At 51.3% G+C, this 22409-nt stretch overlaps 1 protein-coding gene across 1 annotated transcript; it reads right to left on the reverse strand.

Moving 5' to 3' along the window:
• Window positions 1-11135: 11135 nt before the first annotated feature.
• Window positions 11136-20192, reverse strand: NMUR1 (neuromedin U receptor 1). Its single transcript, XM_069573778.1, has 4 exons — window positions 20069-20192; window positions 18920-18945; window positions 16953-17838; window positions 11136-13328 (listed from the first exon to the last, which is right to left on the reverse strand). The coding sequence occupies exons 1-4, from the start codon at window positions 20190-20192 to the stop codon at window positions 12946-12948; spliced, it is 1419 nt and encodes a 472-aa protein (XP_069429879.1). The 3' UTR covers window positions 11136-12945.
• Between the last annotated feature and the right edge of the window lie 2217 nt (window positions 20193-22409).

Here is a 22409-nt window from a genome sequence, read left to right on the forward strand (position 1 = left end):
GCAGCCCAAAAGCCAATGAAGAGGCAAGGTTGGTGGAAAGAAAACCTTGCTTTATTTTGGATGCTGGCAAGCCGGGGAGGAAGAGGAGGAGGCAGATACCCATTCAAAGGCTGACCGCCGCCCCCCTCCAGCCCCCCAGCACAGCACCGCACCCCACCCCCTCCCACCTCTCCGGGCACCTGCCTCTCACCACCCCCACTAGCTCCGCAAGCAGTCAGGGGGCAATAGGTTTTATAGACAAAGAGAGGCTTACACATAGAAACAGAGACAGTCATCTTCGAGTTGGTTGTTGGTCTGACCGTGCTCATCTTCAGTGTTTTAAGTACTCTTTAGTTCCAGGGTCAGTCTGTTGCTGTTTCAGTGAAACCAGTTCTGGAAATTGTGGCAGCTTATATTCTCCTCGGAGAAGGCAATGGCACCCCACTCCAGTACTCCTGCCTGGAAAATCCCATGGACGGAGAAGCCTGGAAGGCTGCGGTCCATGGGGTCGCTGAGAGTCGGACACAACTGAGTGACTTCACTTTCACTTTTCACTTTCATGCATTGGAGAAGGAAATGGCAACCCACTCCAGTGTTCTTGCCTGGAGAATCCCAGGAACCGGGGAGCCTGGTGGGCTGCCGTCTATGGGGTCACACAGAGTCGGACACGACTGAAGTGACTTAGCAGCATATTCTCCTGGGTTCCCTTACCCTACTGCTCTCCACCGGGGTGCCCTCTCCCAATAAAATCTCTTGCTTTGTCAGCACATGTGTCTCCTCGGACAGTTCATTTCCAAGTGTTAGACAAGAGCCCAGTTTTGGGCCCTGGAAGGGGTCCTCCTTCCTGCAACAAATGGTGACACTGGTGGGATTCTTCTTCGCTGAGACTGACATCCTGACCACTCGGGGTACTCAGGGGCCAGCTTGCCTGTCAATAGACCAGACCCACCGGCCACAACTGGGACCCTTTTGTCCCTGGTCTCCTGACGTGGTCAGCTGGCCAGAGTGCCCCGACCGGTAAGAAACAAGAGACTTTATTGAGCTCTTTCCCCTTCCCTCTCTCTTTCCTCTCCTTAACCCTACCTATCCTTCCCTGTTTTTCTAGTCCCACGGTCCTGGATGCAGGAATCTGGTTGAAGGGCCCTCAGCCTGAGCTAAGGATTGGAGACTGATCACCTCCTCTTGGCAGAGAACTCGAATTCTGGTTCTGGTCTGGTCTGATTTCTGTAAGGGCTGAGTGCCAGTCCTCCCTTCTCTGGGGGCCCAGGGAAAAGTCCCATAACGCCTGGGCATCTGTAGGTGGCCGGAGACGTCTGTAAGGCCACCCCTTTTACCCGCCCCCCCACCTCCTCCCCCTTCTTCTTTCAACCTGGCTTCCTTTCCTCCCTTGAAATCTTTGATGTTAGTTCTTGGATTCTTGTTTTTAAGGGCTTCCCTCGTGGTGCAGAGGTTAAAACATTTGCCTGCAAAGTAGGAGACCTGGGTTTGATCCCTGGGTCGGGAAGATCCGCTGGAGAAGGAAATGGCAACCCACTCCAGAGAATCCCATGGACGGAGGAGCTTGGTGGGCTAGAGTCCACAGGTCGCAAAGAGTCGGACACGACTGAGCGACTTCACTTTCACTTTCTTTCACTTTCATATCATGGGCACCATGTAGTTAACTTCCTCCACCTGGTGGGCGGGTTTCAATATTTATAAGATGGCTCACAAGATGTGGCTCAAATATTAATCCCTTGAGAAGGAGCTAAAGGTCCCTGACTTTGATTAATGACTAAACTATTATTATTTGGTCTCTTTGACTGTTTTCCTTTGTTTCTGCATTTTCTGACTTTTCTGATTAAAATTATTCTTTGTCTAAAGTTTTTCCACAGATGAAAGGCAGGCAGAGGACATGGAGGGCAAGGACCATAGCGTTCTGCTCTGTTTCAGTAATGATCACAGCTAAAACATTAATACCTGTATGTGTGCCAGGCACTGTACTGGTTGCTTTTCATATAGTTTATCATGGGCTTTCCAAAACAAATCTGTGACTCAGAATCTTCAGTTCAGTCTCTCAGTCGTGTCCAGCTCTTTGCGACCCCATGAACCGCAGCACATCAGGCCTCCCTGTCCATCACCAACTCCCAGAGTCCACCCAGACCCATGTCCATTGAGTCAGTGATGCCATCCAACCATCTTATCGTCTGTCATCCCCTTCTCCTGCCATCAATCTTTCCCAGCATCAGGGTCTTTTCAAATGAATCAGCTCTTCACATCAGATGGCCAAAGTATTGGAGTTGGTTTCATTTTACATTTAGGGAAATTGAGGCACACAGAAGTTAAGGAACTCATCCAAGGCCATTGATTTACATCCTCAGTTGCTTAATATGATCTCCTAGTTTCTTTAAGCCATTTTAATATGTGCTTTGTCAATAGTCATTTGCACCATTAGGCCCTGTAGTTCAGTTCAGTTCAGTTGCTCAGTCGTGTCCGACTCTTTGCGACCCCATGAATCACAGCACGCCAGGCCTCCCTGTCCATCACCATCTCCCGGAGTTCACTCAGACTCAGGTCCATCGAGTCCGTGATGCCATCCAGCCATCTCATCCTCGGTCATCCCCTTCTCCTCCTGCCCCCAATCCCTCCCAGCATCAGAGTCTTTTCCAATGAGTCAACTCTTCTCATGAGGTGGCCAAAGTACTGGAGCTTCAGCTTTAGCATCATTCCCTCCAAAGAAATCCCAGGGCTGATCTCCTTCAGAGTGGACTGGTTGGATCTCCTTGCAGTCCAAGGAACTCTCAAGAGTCTTCTCCAACACCACAGTTCAAAAGCATCAGTTCTTCGGCGCTCAGCCTTCTTCACAGTCCAACTCTCACATCCATACATGACCACAGGAAAAACCATAGCCTTGACTAGACGGACCTTAGTTGGCAAAGTAATGTCTCTGCTTTTGAATATGCTATCTAGGTTGCTCATAACTTTCCTTCCAAGGAGTAAATGTCTTTTAATTTCATGGCTGCAGTCACTATCTGCAGTGATTTTGGAGCCCCCCAAAATAAAGTCCGACACTGTTTCCACTGTTTCCCCATCTATTTCCCATGAAGTGATGGGGCTGGATGCCATGATCTTCATTTTCTGAATGTTGAGCTTTAAGCCAACTTTTCACTCTCCTCTTTCACTTTCATCAAGAGGCTTTTTAGTTCCTCTTCACTTTCTGCCATAAGGGTGGTGTCATCTGCATATCTGAGGTTATTGATATTTCTCCCGGCAATCTTGATTCCAGCTTATGTTTCTTCCAGCCCAGCGTTTCTCATGATGTACTCTGCATATAAGTTAAATAAGCAGGGTGACAGTAGTAGTAACGGATCAAAATTTTAGGAATTATACCCACAGTGGGATTTAAAAAAGAGAATCTTGAGTCATGTGTGTGTTTTGGGGAGTGAGAAAGCATGGCCCTGGATAAGGGACCCTGCCCTTGTCCTAGCTTCAGAAAGTCCCAAATTAGGGGAAAAAGAAGAGTAAGAAAGACTTGCCTACATATTTTAGATTTGGTACGTGACTTAGTGACTAAACAACAACAACAACTTGACTGAAGATAGTAAAAGAATGTTGACCAATAGTATTTATCTCTGAAATGCAAGATGTTTCAAGTAAATCAAGGTCAAACTAACAGACTAAAGGAAGAAAATACCGTATTATTTTAGATAAACCATATGTGTGAAAATGTAAGACAAACATTTGGGAGCAAAAAATTAAGCATTCTTATTAAAATTCATGATCAGTTCAGTTCCGTTGCTCAGTCGTGTCCAACTCTTTGCGACCCCATAGACTGCAGCACAGCAGGCTTCCCTGTCCATCACCAACTCCCCAAGCTTACTCAGACTCATGTCCATCGAGTCAGTAATGCCATCCAACCATCTCATCCTCCGTCATCCCTTCTCCTCCCACCTTCAATCTTTCCCAGCATCAGGGTCTTTTCCAAGGAGTCAATTCTTCGCATCAGGTGGCCAAAGTATTGGAATTTCAACTTCAGCATCAGTCCTTCCAATTAATATTCAGGACTGATTTCCTTTAGGATGGACTGGTTGGATCCCCTTGCAGTACAAGGGACTCTCAAGAATCTTCTCCAACACCGCAGTTCAAAAGCATCAATTCTTCAGCGCTCAGCTTTCTTTATAGTACAACTCTTACATCCATACATGACCACTGGAAAAACCATGGCCTTGACTAGACGGACCTTGGTTGACAAAGTAATGTCTCTGCTTTTCAATATGCTGTCTAGGTTGGTTATAGCTTTTCTTCCAAGGAGCAAGTGTCTTTTGATTTCATGGCTTCGATCACCATCTGCAGTGATTTTGGAGCCCCGAAAAAACAGTCTCTCACTATTTTGTTTCCCCATTTATTTGCCATGAAGTGCTGGGACTGGATCCCATGATCTTAGGTTTCTGAATGTTGAGTTTTAAGCCAACTTTTTCACTCTCCTCTTTCACTTTCATCAAGAAGCTTTTTAGTTCCTCTTCACTTTCTGCCATAAGGGTGGTGTCATCTGCATAAGAACTTGGGATGTAGGTGTCACTCAAGACACAGCAAAATTATGACAGGGCAAAAAAATTATGACGAATTTGGTCACATTACAATTTAAAACTTTGGATGCAAGATAGCTTGCATAAAAAATTTTAAATATAAGGAACAAATTGGGAAACAAATACTTGTAACATAATAAAAATTGAGTATCAGAATATGACAAAACTATGGGCTTCCCAGGAGGCTCAGTGGTAAAGAATCTGCCTGCCAAGCAGGAGACGCTGGTTTGATACCTGGGTCAGGAAGATTCCCCTGGAGAAGGAAATGGCAAACCAATTCAGTATTTCTGCCTGGGAAGTCCCATGGACAGAGGATCCTGGCAGGTTACAGTCCATGGGGTCACAAAGAGTTGGATACAACTGAGCAACTAAACAACAACAGATGAAAAACTATAATAAGAAAAAGGCAAGGAAATAATGGGCAAAGGATATGAAAAGTAGCTTTCAGAAAAAAATGTAGGTGGCATAAAAAGAATGAAGAGGTACAACCACCAGGAAAACATCATTTAAAACAATTATACGCTACCATTTTATCCATCAAATTAACAGAAATTAAAATATCAACAAGTGTTTAAGGATTGTGGGAAAACTGGTGAGAAGGTAAGTTGTTACTGTAAGAGGAGGAAAAATATCTACCTATCAAAATTTTAGCTGGGACCCTGTAACAAAAGGCAGATTAACAAGATAAAAGAATACAGATTTATTGAAGTTTGATGTGGCCAGGAGCCTTCATAATGAAATGACCTGAAGAACTGGTTAAACCTGAGTGTTTTGCTTTGTTTGATGAAGAGTGGAGGGTGTGACCAAATGTGATAGGATGGAAAGGAGTGTAAGTGCGTCACTAGCGGAAACGGCAAGGCTTCTGTGTTCAGATTCTTCTTGGTGTTCCTCAGTCTTGGAGAAAACATACTCCTTCCCTCTGGGCAGAGGGAGGGCACCTCTCGCATGAGAGTTTTATGACCTGCTTCAGGGGACGGTCAGGGAGTCCTTTCTGCACCTGCTGATTTTCCAGTGCAGTTGGCTTAAAATATTCAGCATGCCAAGGTGCTTATTTTGGGGGTAGACTATCCTGAATCCCTTCATTACAAACACCTGGAGAAAATTTTGGTGATTTCCTGTTGAGGTAAAAATTCTCCCTCCTTAAATTTAGGAATTCCATTTTTCTCACCTAGAGATAAGGGATCACACTGAGGAAAACACAAAGTGTGTCTTTATTGCAAGTTTAAAATTTATTATGGGGAATTCCCTGGTGGTCCAGTGACTAAGACTCCGTCCTCCCAATGCAGATGGCCTAGGTTTGATTCCTGATCAGGGAACAAGATCCTACACGCCACAACTTAAGAGTCCATAAGCTGCAACTAAGACCAGGCGCAGCCAAATACATTTTTCAAACAAAGTCTTATGGACATTTTCAAACATACATTATAAAGTAGAATATATAATGAATCCCCTTTTACCCATCACCTCAACCACTTCAATACTTTTGCCACTCTTTTCAGCTGCTCCCTGTCGCACTTTTTTTCCTCTCCTTTTTTTATTTTTTTGGCTTGAGTATTTTAATATGGATTCCAGGCATCCTATTATTTCACCTATAAACACTTTATTAAATACTGCTACATGCTGTCAAGATTGCTCCAGTATTCTTGCCTGGGAAATCCCATGGACAGAGGAGCCTGGGGGTGCTGCAGTCTGAGGTCACAAAGAGTTGGACGCGACTAAGCAACTAAACAACAATAGCAATATCTAGTCTGTGTTCAGTTTTCTGTCTCAGGAGTGCCTTTCTACCATTAGCATGTTTGAATTAGGATTCAAACATTTCCACTCATTACATTTGGTTGATATGTCTTGTCTTACTCTGTAATAGAAACTCCCTTTCATTTTATCTTTAGGTCTTCGTTGCTGCACGTGGGGGCTACTCTTCATTGCCATGCACGGGCTTCTCCTTGAGGTGGTTTCTCCTGCTGTGGCGCACACGCTCTTGGCGTGTGGGCTTCAGTAGTTGTGCCCAGGCCTAGTTGCTCCATGGTATCTGCAATCCTCCTGGACCAGGGATCAAACCCATGTTTTCCTGCACTGGCAGGCAGATTCCTATCCACTATACCACCAGGGAAGTCCCAGAAACTCCCTTTTAAATCCCATTTATTTGTTGAAGAAACCAAGGCTTCTTCAAATTTTTACAGAATTTGTCCTTATACTGGATTTGGCCTGCATCGTTGAGGTGTCTTAAGCAGACTCCACCATCCTTAGCAGTCTTGTAGACTGCCAGTTAGATCTGCAGGCTTTCTTTCCACTTTGGTGGGGTGAGGGGGAGGAGTTGGTTTTGTGTTTTGTTTTGTTTTGTTTTGTTTTGCCAAGACTTAGGGTTGGTGCACTTCTTTTTCATCCCTCTAGGGGTCACACAGAGTCGGACACGACTGAAGCGACTTAGCAGTAGCAGCAGCAGGAGGCACTTAACATCTGGCTAAGTGACTACTTCTAGTGATGGTAACACTGTTTAGACAGTTTGGGCATTGTCAGCTTCATCCATCTATCATAACCATGGAGCTTCTACCAGATGGTTCTAGGCAGTTCTCTTATAAAGCAAATGATTGAAAACAATCTTTTGGGTTGGCCAAAATGTTCCTTAGGTTGCCAACCCAATATTATTCATTGACGAGGGAGAGTATATGTGCGGAAAATGACAGAGATCAAATTGCAAAATGTTAATAGTGATTAATTTAGGTGTAAGGAATAGAAGTAATTATTTGTGTAATTCATTTTTTCCCCTAATTTAATAAAATGGGAACAAAAAATAATCCTGCCTGTGCCTGAAGGCCAGACAGACAAGGAAACAGACTGGAGGGAAGGTTTCAAGTCCAAATTCCAGGAAGAGCAGCCAGGGAGAGTCCAGAGAATGAGAGCAAAGAACTTGGATTGCAGTCAGCTTTGCTATTGTTTCTGCCTGTCCAGTGTCCATTCCTCCCCCTGTTCCATTTAGGGTCCCCCCCCATGAATTCTGTTCTAGTGGAACTGTCACTATAGATGCTCCACCCTTTCCTGGTCACAGGTCAGGGGCCAGTCAGCCCCCTTCTCCCACAGCTTTTGAGCGTTGAGCAGCTTCGCCCCCTCCTGGAAGCCCTCCCTCCACTGGGGCAGCTGCCTGTCTTCTGTGCCCCAGAGGTCCAGCCATCAGAACCCTTGTATTCCAGTGCCTGTATGCCCACCCCACCCCCAGCCTCGTGCAGTGCCTGGCACATGGTACTCAGTGCTTAGCTGAATGAATGAGGCCCATGTTGCTTAGAGCTGATGAAGGTACTTGAATGTTAGATTAAAAGATCCCAGGTAGGGACTTCCCTCGGAGAAGGCGATGGCATCCCACTCCAGTACTCTTGCCTGGAAAATCCCATGCTCAGTCGGACACGACTGAGCAACCTCACTTTCACTTTTCACTTTCATGCATTGGAGAAGGAAATGGCAACCCACTCCAGTGTTCTTGCCTGGAGAATCCCAGGGACGGGGGAGCCTGGTGGGCTGCTGTCTATGGGGTCGCACAGAGTCAGACACAACTGCAGTGACTTAGCAGCAGTAGCAGGGACTTCCCTGACTCCGAGCTTCCAATGCAGGGGATGCAAGTTTGATTCCTGGTTGAGGAACTAAGTAAGATCTCACATGCTACAAGGCATGGCCATAAAAACCAAAAATTAAAAAAAAATGAAGATCTCAGGTGCTCTTGTAGATGTTCCAGAAAATCTGGCAGCAGCTTCCTGGCCCTCCAGTCTACTCCTAGCTTGTGACCACCTCTCCGGAGTCAGGGAACTCTTAGCCAGGTACGGCCTTCCCTGAATCCCCACTGTCCCCCAGTTGGGCCATGGCCTCTCTTCCTGAGCAGCCCCCTAGCTGTCCCCCTCTGCCTGTGCAGAAGCTGGAAAGAAGGTGAAGCTGAGCTGCTGCACTTAAAGAGGCCACACAAGGGGACATGGAGTAACTACCAGCCTCAAACTAAACCTCGTAGACTTATGGACCTGGACACTGGAAGGATACAGCAGTCAGTGTTGGCCTCTGAGTATCATATGTGTGCAGGCAGGTTGCACACCGTTTTTTTGAAATGTATCTTCCAATCCAGACTGACTGGCCTAACGCCGATTGACTTTTTAAAATTAATTAATTAGACTGCATTGGGTCTTAGTTGAGCTACATGGAATCTTTGATTGCGGCATGCAGGATCTTTAGATGTGGCATGTGGAACCTTGTTCCTTGACCAGGGATTGAACCCAGTCCTCCTGCCTGGGGGTCAAAGAGTCTTAGCCACTAGACCACCAACCACGGAAGTCCCCAGTCTGACTTTTGAGTCAGGATTCAAACCCAGGCAGCCTAACCAGAATCCTTGCTCACCACCTAAACCTTATTGCTTTGTCAGAAGAAGCATACTACAGTGCTTAGAAAATGTAAACGTGTTTCTAGGATCAAATTCCTTAAGCCTGTCCTTATCGTTATTGCCTCTTAAAAAAAAAAAAGTGTTTTAAAAATAGAGTGAGAAGGAGAATGATTAAGTATTACAGACTGCAGTTTGGGGTTTTAGAACAATCAACGATAATAATTGCTTAAGAATATGTAAAGACAACCACTAGTAGAACAGAGTCTGTACCCTTCACAGCAGGGGTGGATGGATCTGTTAAGGTTCTCGGTTACAAACAATGGCAAACAACTCTGACCAACTTAAGCAGAAAAGGAATTTATTGAAAGGCTCTTGGGAGCTCATAACAACAGCTCTTGGAAAACCTGGCAGAGCAAATGGGCAGAAGCCAAGGCAGGCTGGGCAGCTGGAGCCCCAGGGGCAGCTGGATGGGATGCTGCTATTAGCACTGCTGCCCTGTGCTGCCCTGCCGTGGGTCTTGCTCCCGACGTGGGACCCTCCAGCTGCCTGAGTGCAAGTCATGGGTCACAGTGATGCCGTGTCCAGAATGCTTTCAGTTTCTGCATTAATAGTAGGAGCCTGGGCTTGGTCTCCCACCAAGAGTCACACACTGAGGGATTACCCTCAAATGAGTTGATAATGCAAATACTAGGGAGCCCTCCAAGAAGGCAGCTCCTCTCTACAGGGAAGACTTGGGACAAAGAACGCCTGGTGGATCTGTTAGAAGACAAGAATGAGGAAGAAGGAGACACTGAGAAGTGTATGAAATGAGATGGGCTCCCAGACATCAGGACTCATCTGGAAATGCCATCTGTCTACAGAAGAATGGATGTGAAGTGCTGCACACTTTATATTTCCTGAGCAGATACTGTAACAAAAGGAAGGGTGGGCAAACGCAGCTTTGTTTGTTGATGACACCCATCTTGGTGAGTTCCCAAAGAAAATAAAACTTTTTTTCTGAGAAGGAAAGGGTGATCACCTCGGCCTTCAGAAATACTTTAAGAGAGGGATGTGTGTGATGAACCGTGGGATCTAGGACCCTCAGAAAGGAAGTGAAGAGCAGAGGCAACTGATGGACTGGGAGAAAGAAGAGCAGCTGAGAACCAGGAAGGTTAGATGTGTATAAAGAATAACTACCACTTATAGAGCAACAGAGCTGGAAGGAGGTAATCATGGTCAAGAGCTCCCACATCCAGACATGGAAACGCTCCTGGGGGTCCTGGGAGTGAGGAGGTGACCACGGGACCAAAAGGCCAGGGTGGAGCAGAGTGTCCAAAGCTGTAGGAAAGACCAGGAGCAGATGCCAGGGTCGCAGAGGACTGTCCACGTGGGCTTCAGCATCACCCAGTATCACAGCAGGAGAGGAGGAGACGGGAAGCAGAGAGGGCCCAGCCTCTTGAACAAGGAGGGGGAGGAATGTGTATGACTGTAGCCAGGACAGGAGGTGACTCGAGCCCCAGAGGAGCCAGCACTCCTGTCCTGGGAGTAGCACTGGGCACTTGGCAATGCTGCCGCGCACCCCACCTCCCCTACCAGCCTGACCATGCAGAAGAGCAGAGCAAGCTGCAGAAGACCCTGCATCCGGGAGAGACTGGGATCTTGCTGGCTGGCCTTTCCACCTCCACTCGTTTCTCAAGGGCTGAGCCCAGAGCGGCTGTTTCCACTTTCCATGGTAACCAGTGACTCATGACAAATGGGACCTACCCACTGACGTGTTATGGAGACACTCGAGAGACATACACCGAATTTACACTAAGAGCCCAGGTCTTCTGATAACTCACCTCCCCTACGTTCCCCCATCTGCCCAGGGCTTCTCTGCCCATAGTTGGCCCTTCACAAATACTGACCAAAGCCTCAGGAGCACGTCAGCTCTGACCATCACTTAAGAGAGGCTCCAGGGAGTCCAGTTAGTCTGTGGGAACAATAGCAGGCTCCAGCCTGAAGTCTGGCGTCTGCCGCCTCCCCCAGCGCCACCCCAAGGCCTCCGGGGAGCTCATTTCAGAGACGACATTGGGTCCTCGTGGCTCTGCACAGCCCCTTTACACAAGCTCCCTTCTCAAATTTGCCCATCCTGTCTTATATATGGTGGTTACCTCTGGAGAGTAAAGCTACAGGTGACTTTTTTTTTCTTTTCCTTTAGGCTTAATCCTTCCTTAAAAAAAAAAAAAAACTGTAGTAAAATACATATACAATTTACCGTCTTAACCATTTAAGTGTATAATTCAATATTATTCAAGTATATTCACATTGGTTTGCAACCAATCTCCAGAACTTTCAAACTGAAACCCTGTACCCATTAAACAACTATTTCCCCCTCCCTCTTATCCCCTAGCAAGGGTGGTTTTTAATTACTTTAAACTGCTTTCGTTTTCACTCATTTGTAATTTCCAATTTTCTAAAATGAGTATTGTTTTTACAATTGAATTTCAAAAACCCCAGAACATTTTGTACAGTCTCCTCCACTTTGCAGTCAGGGGGCCAGGGGCCTGAGCTGGGGAGAGTCTGCAGGGAGAGCCCCTGCAGCCCCTCGCCAGGGAGGCCAGGGTTCCTCCTGCTGCAGTTCCCCCTGGGGAGGAGAACGGGCTGGGCACTGTGGCAGGACAAGTTCTGGCCGTGAACTGAGTCCTGGCTGAGCACCCAGCGATCCACGGGGAGTCAGCATGAGCTTCATTTCAGGACTTAGCCCGTCTCTCTTCTCACCTCAGGGCTTTCCTAGTGGCTCGGCAGAAAAGAATCTGCCTGCAGTGCAGGAGATGCAGGAGACACCGGGTCGATCCCTGGGTCAGGAAGATCCCCTGGAGGAGGGCATGGCAACCCACTCCAGTATTCTTGCCTGGAGAATCCCATGGACAGAAGAGCCTGGTGGGCTACAGTCTGTGGGGTCTCCAACAGTCAGATACGACTGAGCACGCATGCACCCTCTTCTCACTTCACGGAGCCCCAAGCAGTCCTCACAGGGCACCCTTTGTCCTTGGGTGGCCCATGTCTCTTGTCCCCAGAGATTTTCTGGCCAGTCAGGCCCAACGCTCCGCTCATCTCAGGTCCCCAAGCCAGCACGTGAGGAGGTGAGAATGGAGGCAGGCAGGGGCCTCTGCTCACACACATGGTCCCTCAGTCGGTGCCAAGTCTCACTTTCTCTAGGACAATCAAAGAATGTTCTTTGGGTGGCTCTGGAGGAGGTGGGGTGGGGAGCTTGTAGGGGTCAGGGCAGGAGTAAAGGTTGAAGGTAGTGAGGATGTGAAGTGTAATTTCCACCTTGTTAATCTGAGGGTATCTGTTACCAACAGTGACTTCTGCACCCACACAGAAAACCAGCTGAAGTGCCAAAGTGCGATGCTCCAGAGTGTCAGGGTCTCTTTTGTTTTGCAAATAAGGGACCCAGGCATGTAAGGAGAGGCAATTTGCTTGATGCTGGGCAGCAGGGGCGGGGTGGGGGGGTGGGGGCGGTGGTGGTGGTGGTGTTTGCGCAGGAGGTGGCAGCACAGCTGAGATTGGAAGCAGGTCCCTTGGATCCCAGGCACACCTGCCACCTAGCGGCTCCACCAGGTGGAACTCCCAGAGCAGAATAAGTCAACTGGGGCTGGGGAGGGCTTGGGTCAGAGGAAGGGCACAAGTTCCCAGGTGCACCCAGAGCTAGAGGGGGCAAAGTGGACCAGAACCGGAAGCTCAGCAAGAAATGGAAAGGAAAGGAAGGACCACCCCGGAAACACTTCAGAAACTGGGGGTGGGTGGGGGAACCCCCAGATGGAGTCTTCCCGTGCCCAGTTAACCAGCCATGATGTTCCTACCAGGGCAGGGCTGTACCAGGAGGCCCAGGGGCCTGGAGAGCAGACAGCAACCTTATAATCGTTCCAATACATGGGTGGGGGCAGTAGTCAGGTGTCAGTCAGAGTTACTAGGCCGAAGTGGGGAAGAGGGACAGAGGATAGCCTGCAGAAGAGGCAGGTGTGGCCCCCTCAAAGCTGGGTGTGACCTTCTGGCCCCTTGGGGTGAAGCAGCATGAGGCTCCTCTCAGGAGGGGTGCGTCCCTTGCTGGCCCCCTGGGCCACTATTCTCAGCCAGAGGCTGGGCCTGGCTGCCCGGGGAGCCCATGTCACCCAGGGTGCTGCCCGTGGTCACCCTGCTGAGGCTGTAGGAGCTGTGGTGGGCTCTGCGGCTGCGGCACTGGGTCCCTGGGCACAGGGCCTCCCGGAAGGCGTCCCGGAAGCGGGTGGACATGAGACTGTAGAGCACAGGGTTGGCGGCCGAGCTGAGGTAGAAGAAGACTCCAGAGATGACGTGCACATACTGGAAGGCCAGGAGCAGGCCCTCGGTCCAGGGGGACACGCAGCTCCACATGAGTCGGTCAATGTGGAACGGGGCCCAGCAGATCCCGAACACCACGACCAGCACAACTGCGGGCAGAGAGGGCACCTGTTCTCACCTCCATGCTTCTCCCACAGGCCACCCATGCCCACGGTCCAGCTGGAAGCTTCTGGAAGTCTGCCCTGACCGCGCACCTTTAGGAGAGGCTGCTCTTGAGCCACTGCCACTGACTGACCAGTGGGCTGTGCCCTGGACCAGCCGTGGACACCCGAGCCAAGCCTGGCCTGGTCCGGTTCTCTCGCCGTGGAACTGGAACTGAGTGTGTGACACAGTGCGGCTAAGGACCCCTCTGGTGACACTCGGGAGCCCATGCGCGCTGATGCATAAGCAGGGAGAAGCAGGAGAATGGGGCCTGTGGTCAGAGGACAGTACAAACACACACACACACACACACGATGAACACCGGCCTCCATGCACGCACACACAGACACACACATACACGATAAACACTGGCCCCCATACACACACACAGACAGACACACACACACAATGAACACCGGCCCCCATACACGCACACACAGATACACACATACATGATAAACACTGGCCCCCATACACACACAGACACACAGACACACAGACACACACACAATGAACACTGGTCCTCATACACAGACACGATGGAACACTGACCCACATACACACACACACACGCACACACACACGCACACGATGAACACTGGCCCCCCCCACATACGCGATGAACACCGGCCCCATACACACACAGACACACACAATGAACACTGGCCCCCATACACACACACAATGAACACCAGACCCCATACATACACACACACACACGAACACTGGCCCCCATACATACACACACACACACATGATGAACACCGCCCCCCCATACACACACATGATGAACACTGGCCCCCATACATACATACACATGATGAACACTGGTCCCCATACATACACACAGACACATGATGAACACCGGCCCCCATACACACACACACACACACACACACACGATGAACACCGGCCCCCATACACACACACACGCACACACACACACACACGATGAACACCGGCCTCCATACATACAGACACACACACGATGAACACTGGCCGCCATACACACACACACAATGAACACTGGCCCCCATACACACACACAATGAACACCAGACCCCATACATACACACACACACACACGATGAACACTGGCCCCCATACATACACACACACACACGATGAACACCGCCCCCCCATACACACACATGATGAACACTGGTCCCCATACATACACACAGACACATGATGAACACCGGCCCCCATACACACACACACACACACACACACACACACGATGAATACCGGCCCCACACACACACACGATGAACACCAGTCCCCATACACACACACACACACACACGACGAACACCAGTCCCCATACACACACACACACACACACACGATGAACCCTGGCCCCCATACACACACACACACACCCACTTGCCTGCCTTGGCCCTAGAAGCCTTCGAAGCCCCAGCCCCCAGCTCTCCCGGGCTCAGCTCAGTATCCTTCCTGCACAAACTCCCTTTCTTTGAAAGGTCCCATCCCAACCCCAGAAAAAAGGCAGGACAGGCAGCCAAGCCTTCACTCTTTCTCCGGAGCATCCCTCCAGCCCTGGTCTTAACCCTGCCCTTCCTTGGGTCTCTGCCATCAGATCTGCCTTGATTTCTGTGCCTTGTTCCTCGTGTTTGCTTCTCCAATTCACGATCCTTCCCCCGCAGTGTCTCCCCCTCTTACAGCCGTCTGTGGCCTTCCTCATAATCTGGGATTTCAGTCAGAACAGGGCTTACAACATCCCCAGCACACGGCCTGGTGTGTAGTAGGTCCTCAGAAAGTGAAGACAGGAGGCAGAGAAGAAAGCCAGAGCCCCAGGCCAGCAAGCAAGGCAGCCTTAAGGAAACACCCTACTTTCCCAAGGCAAGAGCCACCCCAGAGGCAGAGACTTGGCCCCAGTGCGCAGGGAAGCAGGAGGCAGCAGGGGCAGGTGGTCTCTAGTGCAGGGGTGAGCACAGAGCTCCAGGTCGGGCCCACCTTAGGAGGCGGCACAAGTGACCGCGGGATCTGGGACACTGTTCTTGGGGGTGAGAGGAGTGAGTCCCTCTGTGGAAGCAGGGCAGTCCCCAGTTCGCTGGATAAAATCCCTTCGCTTTGACCAAGGTCTCACCAGCGCCATCCTGTCCTGGCTCATCCCACCTACCTGATTCAGACCCTGTGGAATAGGGCAGGGTGGGGAGAGAATCAATGACTGGGTTAGCATCAGTTTGCTTGTTTTCCCCAGGACCACTGTTTATGAGAAAGTGCTAGGCCTAGGGCCATCAAATCATTACACAACTGTCAGATCAATTGGCACCCACAACTTAGGGGGATGGTATTATTTGTTTAGGAGTCCTGTGTTATGTGCAGAAGGTGTCAGGTCCTGGAGGAGGGTATGGCAACCCACTCCAGTACTCTTGCCTGGAGAATCCCGTGGACAGAGGAGCCTGACAGGCGACAGTGCATAGGGTCACACAGAGTTGGACACGACTGAGGCGACTCAGCATGCATAGGGCCACAGTAAGATCCAGAGTCTCAAGCCAGCTGAGTGTGCCCTAGTCAGCCCCAGCCCCCACTTTTGTCCTGATCACATAGACCCTCACAAACATGCCTCTAATGACCTCTTTTTTCCTCTCACTATTTTTTTTTTTTTTTGGCTGTACTGTGCGGCATGTGGGATCTTGGTTCCCAGACCACGGGTCAAACTTGCGCTCCCAGCATTGGGAGTGCAGAGTCCTAACCACTGGGCCACAGGGAAGTTCCACAACCTCTTTCAGATCATGGCCACTCGTGTGGTCCCCATTGAGCTGCAGACATGGCATGCAGGAAATTCACCACCTTGCCTTTCCAGCACCCCATCCCCTTCTTTTGGGAATTTTGCTCCCCCTGATCCCACCATGTGGATCTGTGGGGGCTGCTCACTTCAGCATCCTGCCGCTCTGGCCCCGTGGCAGGCCATGACCTAAGCCCACCAATGAGAATCCTTCCCTGGGATTTTCAACTGCCACCAAGGGAAGAGGACAATTAGTTCTGCAGGAAAGGGGAACTCTGTGTCTGAGGTCATGCCCCCAGGCTGCTCAGGGAAGGACAGAACCAAGACATATTTGGGAGCAAAGATGAGAGACCTGGGGGATCCAGAGCCCATGAACAGCTCGGTCATCCTGGAGCCCAGCTTCTGCCCTGTCGGCCTTTGGTCCCATGAGCCGGCTTCATGGTGATAGACCTGTGCGTTTGCACCAAGCCCTGACCTTAAAACGGTCAAGACAGCAGCTCTACTCTTGCTGTCTTAAGGTTCTTAATCATTTTTTTAACAGGGGACCCTGAATTTTCATTTTGCATTGGGCTCCACAGATTATGCAGCCGATTCTGCTATGAACCATTCACATTTATCCTTCGTGTCAGTTTCTCACGAGTTAGTCTAAAAGAGTATGCACACATGCGCACGTGCACACGGGGGTGGGGGTGGGGTTACTCCCCTCATGCTAATCCCCCTTCATAAATCCAGACATTCAACCCCTTCCCCCAGGCCTGGAAAACCCCCAGCTCCATGCCTAGCGCCTGGCTCAGTCCCCCTTCCCAGCAGCAACACTTACACAGCATCTTGGTCACCTGTGTCCGACCTCCATCCTGCAGCCCCCGGAGCCTGCGGCTGTCACTTGTCCTGGCCCTGCCCTTGGCCTCCTGCCTGGGGATCAGCTGCCTCTCACGCCGCAGCCGCAGGCCGATGAGCAGGTAGAGCACGCTGATGGTGGCCATGGGCAGGCAGAAGAAGAGCAGCGCAGTGGCCAGCACCACCAGTTTGTAGATGGCTCTCGGGCGCACCACGGTGCACACGGCAGAGCCGGGCACCAGGCCCCGGCAGGGCACATCTAGCTGCTGGATGCCGTGCAGGCTGGTGTTGGGCAGAGAACAGAGCACGGCGAGGCCCCAGATGGCCGCGAGCACACGGCGCACGTGGGCGTGCGTCACCACCGACCTGGCCCGCAGCGGGTGCACCACGGCCACGTAGCGCTCGACGCTCAGGGCAGTGACGTTGAGCACTGAGGCCAGGCAGACGGTCTCAAAGAGCAGTGTGCGGAAGTAGCAGCCGCCGGCGCCCAGCAAGAACGGGTAGTTGTTCTGCATCTCGTAGAGCTCCAAGGGCAGGCCCACGAGCAGCACCAGCAGGTCCGAGACAGCCAGGCTGAAGAGGTAGTAGTTGGTGGGCGTGCGCATGGCCCTGTGGCGCAGGATGACGGTGCAGGTCAGCGCGTTGCCCACCGCGCCCACTGCGAAGATCAGCAGGTAGGTGACACAGATGGGCATGAATAGCTCCGTCTGCTGGGGCCCCAGGTACTTGAGCCTGAGCTCTTCGTCGGTCAGGTTCAAGTCCTGGGGGTCAAAGGGCCCCAGAGCCCTGCTGCCATTGCAGGACACCCGGCTCCTTGCACCCAGGGACCTGTCTCCAGGGATGATGGAGCAGTTGAAACAGAGAGGAACCTGAGAAACGGAAGAGAGAGACATCCAGAAAGTCACTCAGGGAACCTGGCTCTATCCTAGTTCCAGCTAAAGGTGCCATTGACACCAAGAGGGCCATTATTTTTTGTGCCACTGAGAAAGGAAAACTCTGCCATCCATTGTAAGACCCATCACAATTTCTTCTTTAAAATGTACATCTTAGGGACTTTCCTGATGATCCAATGGCTGACACTCTGTGCTCCCAGTACAGGGGGCCCAGGTTCCATTCCTGCTCAGGGGACTAGATTCTGTACGCAGCAACAAGAATCCTGAGCGCTGCAACTAAGAGCCAATGCAGCCAAATAAATAAAAAATGTTAAAGAATTCCCCCCAAAATATACATCTTAAAAATGCTTTTTTTTTAAAGTGGGACTTCAATTTTTTAAAGATTTATTTATTTATTTTCTTCTGGCCATGCTGGTCTTCCCTGCAGTGCAATGGGCTTTCTCTTAGTTTCAGGGGGCGGGGGCCACTTTGTTGCGGTGCTCAGGCTTCTCATTGCAATGGCTTCTCTTGTTGCCGAGCACAGGCTCTAGGCGAGTGGGCTTCAGAAATTGTGTCTGGTAGGCTCAGTAGTTGTGGTGCATGGACTTAGTTGCTCTGCAGCATGGGGGAACCTCCCAGCCCAGGGGTCAAACCTAGGTCCCTAGCATTGGCAAGCGGATTCTTAACCACTAGACAACCAGGGAAGCCTCGGAACTTCAATTTTTAATTTCACAAGCTACTGAAACCTTTGGTTAGTGATGGAAACTCTGAAGCGTGCGCTATGCCATCAGCAGTCCCTGTCAGTCTCTCCCCTTCCAAGCCATGGACTTTGGGAGAGACACTCAGTTTGGGCACCTGTAAAACGGGCACAGTGCACAGTATCACTTGGTCCTGATGAGCAAGGAAGGGTTCTGGAAACATCTGCTTGGATTCAAATCTAGCCTCACCGATTTCGAACTGTGGGGCCATTTGCATGGTAACCTCTCTGTGGCTGTTCCCTTATTACAAGGATCCAGAAATTTAATCCATGAACGGTATTAACACATCGTCTGCCTGACACACAAAAGGGCCTCATTACATGACCTTGCTGGAAGGACTGGGTCACTGGGGATCAAGCAAGGGAGTGAAAAGGCCCAAAACTATAATGCTGATCCAAAAGTTAGTGCTTACTTCTGTTTTCTATTCTCTGAACCGTTTGAAGTCGATTTGATACCTTTGATGCTGCCAGTTCTGAGGTTCACTCTCCTCCCTCTGGCTCCCCATCTCTTTGCCAGCCCACCAGAGAGAGTGGGGCTTCCCAGGTGGCGCTAGTGGTAAAGAACCCTCCTGCAACTGCAGGAGACATAAGAGACTCAGGTTCGATCCCTGGGTTGGGAAGATCCCCTGGAGAAGAAAATGGCAACCCAGTCCAGTATTCTTGCCTGGGAAATCCCCTGGACAGAGGAACCTGGCAGGCTACAATTCATATGGTCTCACAGAGTCGGACACGACTGAAGTGACATAGCATGCAGATAGAGTAGCTAAGGACCCTGGCTATGAAGCTAAACAGACTGGCCGGGGATCAAGTGCCAGGTCCGCCATCCTCTTCTGTGACAGGACCTCACTGTGCCTGTCTCCTCATCTGTAAAATGGGTAAGTAGATACAGCCTACCTCCTAGCTAGTTTCTGGGAAGAGTAAATGAGAGAATTAAGTTCTCAGGAATGTGCCTGATAAATTTCAGGTGCTCAACTCCAATGCATAGTGACATGATCCTTACTTCTCACCCAGCAAATGAAGGACAGTCTAAGGGACATGGGGTTGGACGGGATTCCTCTGGTCCTGAGGCTTGATGTGAAAGACTGGGAGCTGCCCACCTGAGCCTGTTCCTCAAACCGGCCACCACCACCTCCCCTCCCTTCTGAGCAACCTCAGATTTTCCAGCTTGTTTCCTGGATCCTTTCCCTAGATCCTCGCTCCAGCTCCACTTCCTCTCCTTAGATGCGGGTTCGGGGCTCCCCTTGCCCACGTACCTCTGTGTACCCACCGTTCAGCTTTCTTTTTCAGGTCCTTCTCTCCCCTAGATCCCAAGTATTCTTCATCCCGAGTATCTTCTCACCAAAGCCTCCACCCAGAAGCCTCCCCCAGCCTTCCTGCCTCTCTGACACCGAATCCCCGCATTTTGGGAAAGAGGGGCATCTTTATCCCCTCAAAAGTTCCTCCCGCCCCTGCCGCCCCCGCCCTCCCTACCGGTGTTGCTGCGAGAGCTAAGCTGGGACCGCAGCGATGAGCTGAGAACGCGCAGGCGCCGACCCGGGTTCGAGAGAAAGGCTCCTACGAACCCGGAGAAAGGTCGCCGCACCAGCGACCCCATGCCTCGCGGCGCGCAAGGCCGGCGAAAAGACAGATACACCCAAGGAGGCTGCGAGTCCTCCGGAGAGCGGGGTTGCGGGGGGCGCGTCTCAACTGGCCCTACGATCCCTACCGCTCAGGGGCGACCCTGCGGGCGCGCCCTCCCCGCCGCGCCCACATCCCGCGCACCTACCATGCCGCCTGCGCCCCGCGAGATCCCAGGGGCCGGGAGCCCACGCGGCGAGCGCGGGCCGGGCGTCCTCGCTCTTATCGACAGACGGACGCGGCGCCAGAGCGGGCCGACTGGCCGTCTGGAGGCAGCCAGCCCGCTAGCAGCCCGCCGGTCGCCCCGCCCGTCGGGGGCCAGGGGCGCTCTGGCTCGGACAGCCAACAGGGGGCAGTGGCGTCCCCTCAGCTCAGCTTAGCACCCCTCGACGGATGAACCCGGACACACTTATCTGGGGGACCCCGAACCCCCCAAACCGTAGCGATTGTGTTTCCACGGGTTTAGTGGGGGACGCTTTCAGGAACACCAGAACCCTCACAGCAACCCATTTTACATATGAGCAAACTGAGCCTCAGAGAGATGCCACTGGAGTGATCAGGGTCTCACATCTCTGTCCTCATGTTCCAGCATGCTGACTCTTCGCATAACCCTTCTTATGGTGTCCCTCCAGATCCCACCTTGTCCAGCCCTGCCTTTCAAACTTACTCCCAAGGACATCCCACCAGCCCCTCCAAATCAACAAGCCCGAAAGGGTCTCATCCCAGGCTCCTAGGCTTCACATGGGATTCCTCCCCTTCTGTCTATCTCAGTCCCTGGACAGCAGTCTCCACCCCCTCCCCCTTCACTCCTCTGCCTTTGGGTCCTCCAGCCCCTAAGTCCAGGGGGCTGTGCCTGCCCCTCCCCCAGGACTGCTGTAAGAACCTCCACTGTCCCTCTAGTGTGGCCTCCCACAGCCCAGCCATCTTCCTGAATCCCCCACAATGACATTCCACTCCTTGAAAACCTTCTGTAGGGCCCAACACTCCCTTCTGACTAAGAACACTGAAGTCTAGCCTGGTACTGGACTTCCCCACTCCCGCTTGGCTTCCTGGTCCCCCTACCCTGGCGCACCAGCCCACATCCCCATCAGCATATTCTCCCACCCCAGATACCCCAACTAGCTCCCAGCCATTCAGATGTTCTGCCTGCTCCTCTCACCCTACCGCAGGGTGTCCATAGGAGGGAGAAAACTGTAGAGTGGAAAGAGCCGTGGATCCTGGGGTCTCCTCCCGCTCCCTCAAACTGCCCACTGGTAAACCCAGCAGGGAGCACCTTCTGGGCTCAGCCCCCCTCCTCCAGCCAGCTCCTTAGCTGAAGGAACTCGCTCAGGAGTTTAGCAACATGGATCTCACAGTCAGAAATGCTGGCTCCTGGGCCTCTTCCCAGGGTCTGATTTCCTTAGTCTGGGTGAGATCCAGAAATCCTCAGATTTGACCCAGAGGAACCTCAGCCCCAGAACCACTCTGTTAGAAGCACCAGGAAGGGTTAAGCACAAGGCCCCAAACCCCAGGGAGGCTGTGAGCTGTATGAGGGGAAGAGACACAGACCCTCTGTACCATCCTTGCCATGATCCTGTGCCTGCTGTGAGACATGACGGTGAAGATTTCGCACAGGGCTGGCACACGGCCAGCACTCAAGAATGTCGGTGGGATTTGAGTGGGATTATCTCTGCCTAATGACAACTGGAGGCAAGACGTTCTACCCTTAGACTCTCTCTGCCCCCTCCTCCTCCCCATGAGTCACCTTCCCAGGAACTCCACACGTAAACACAGCCCCAGGCTCAAGGAGGTTGTGGGCAGTGAAGAGACACAGGGTCCCCGTGTCCCCCAGAGAAAAGATTCTGGCGTATCCCTGATAGCTACTCAGGCCCAGATGCGTGAGCCTGGCTGGTGCCTTCAAGATCAGGGCTGCGGTCATATCAGATGAGCAGTGAGGGGCAGAGGGCATCGCTGGGAACAGCCCACCATGGGGTCACAGACAGCACTTAACATGCAATGAGCTTCGTCGAGCCCTACCCCCCTTCCTGGAACACACTCGCACACACAACTACCACCACTTCACTCAGACTCTTGAGCAACCTGAAACCCACTGTGGACCCTCTGGAGGTGCTCAGAGCCCAGAAAAGGATGGGGAAGGACCTTATCTCTGCCTTGTGTGTGTGCATGCTAAGTCACTCGGTCATGTCTGACTCTG

This window comes from Ovis canadensis, chromosome 2, assembly GCF_042477335.2.
Source record: "Ovis canadensis isolate MfBH-ARS-UI-01 breed Bighorn chromosome 2, ARS-UI_OviCan_v2, whole genome shotgun sequence".
NCBI classification, from domain to species: domain Eukaryota; kingdom Metazoa; phylum Chordata; class Mammalia; order Artiodactyla; family Bovidae; genus Ovis; species Ovis canadensis.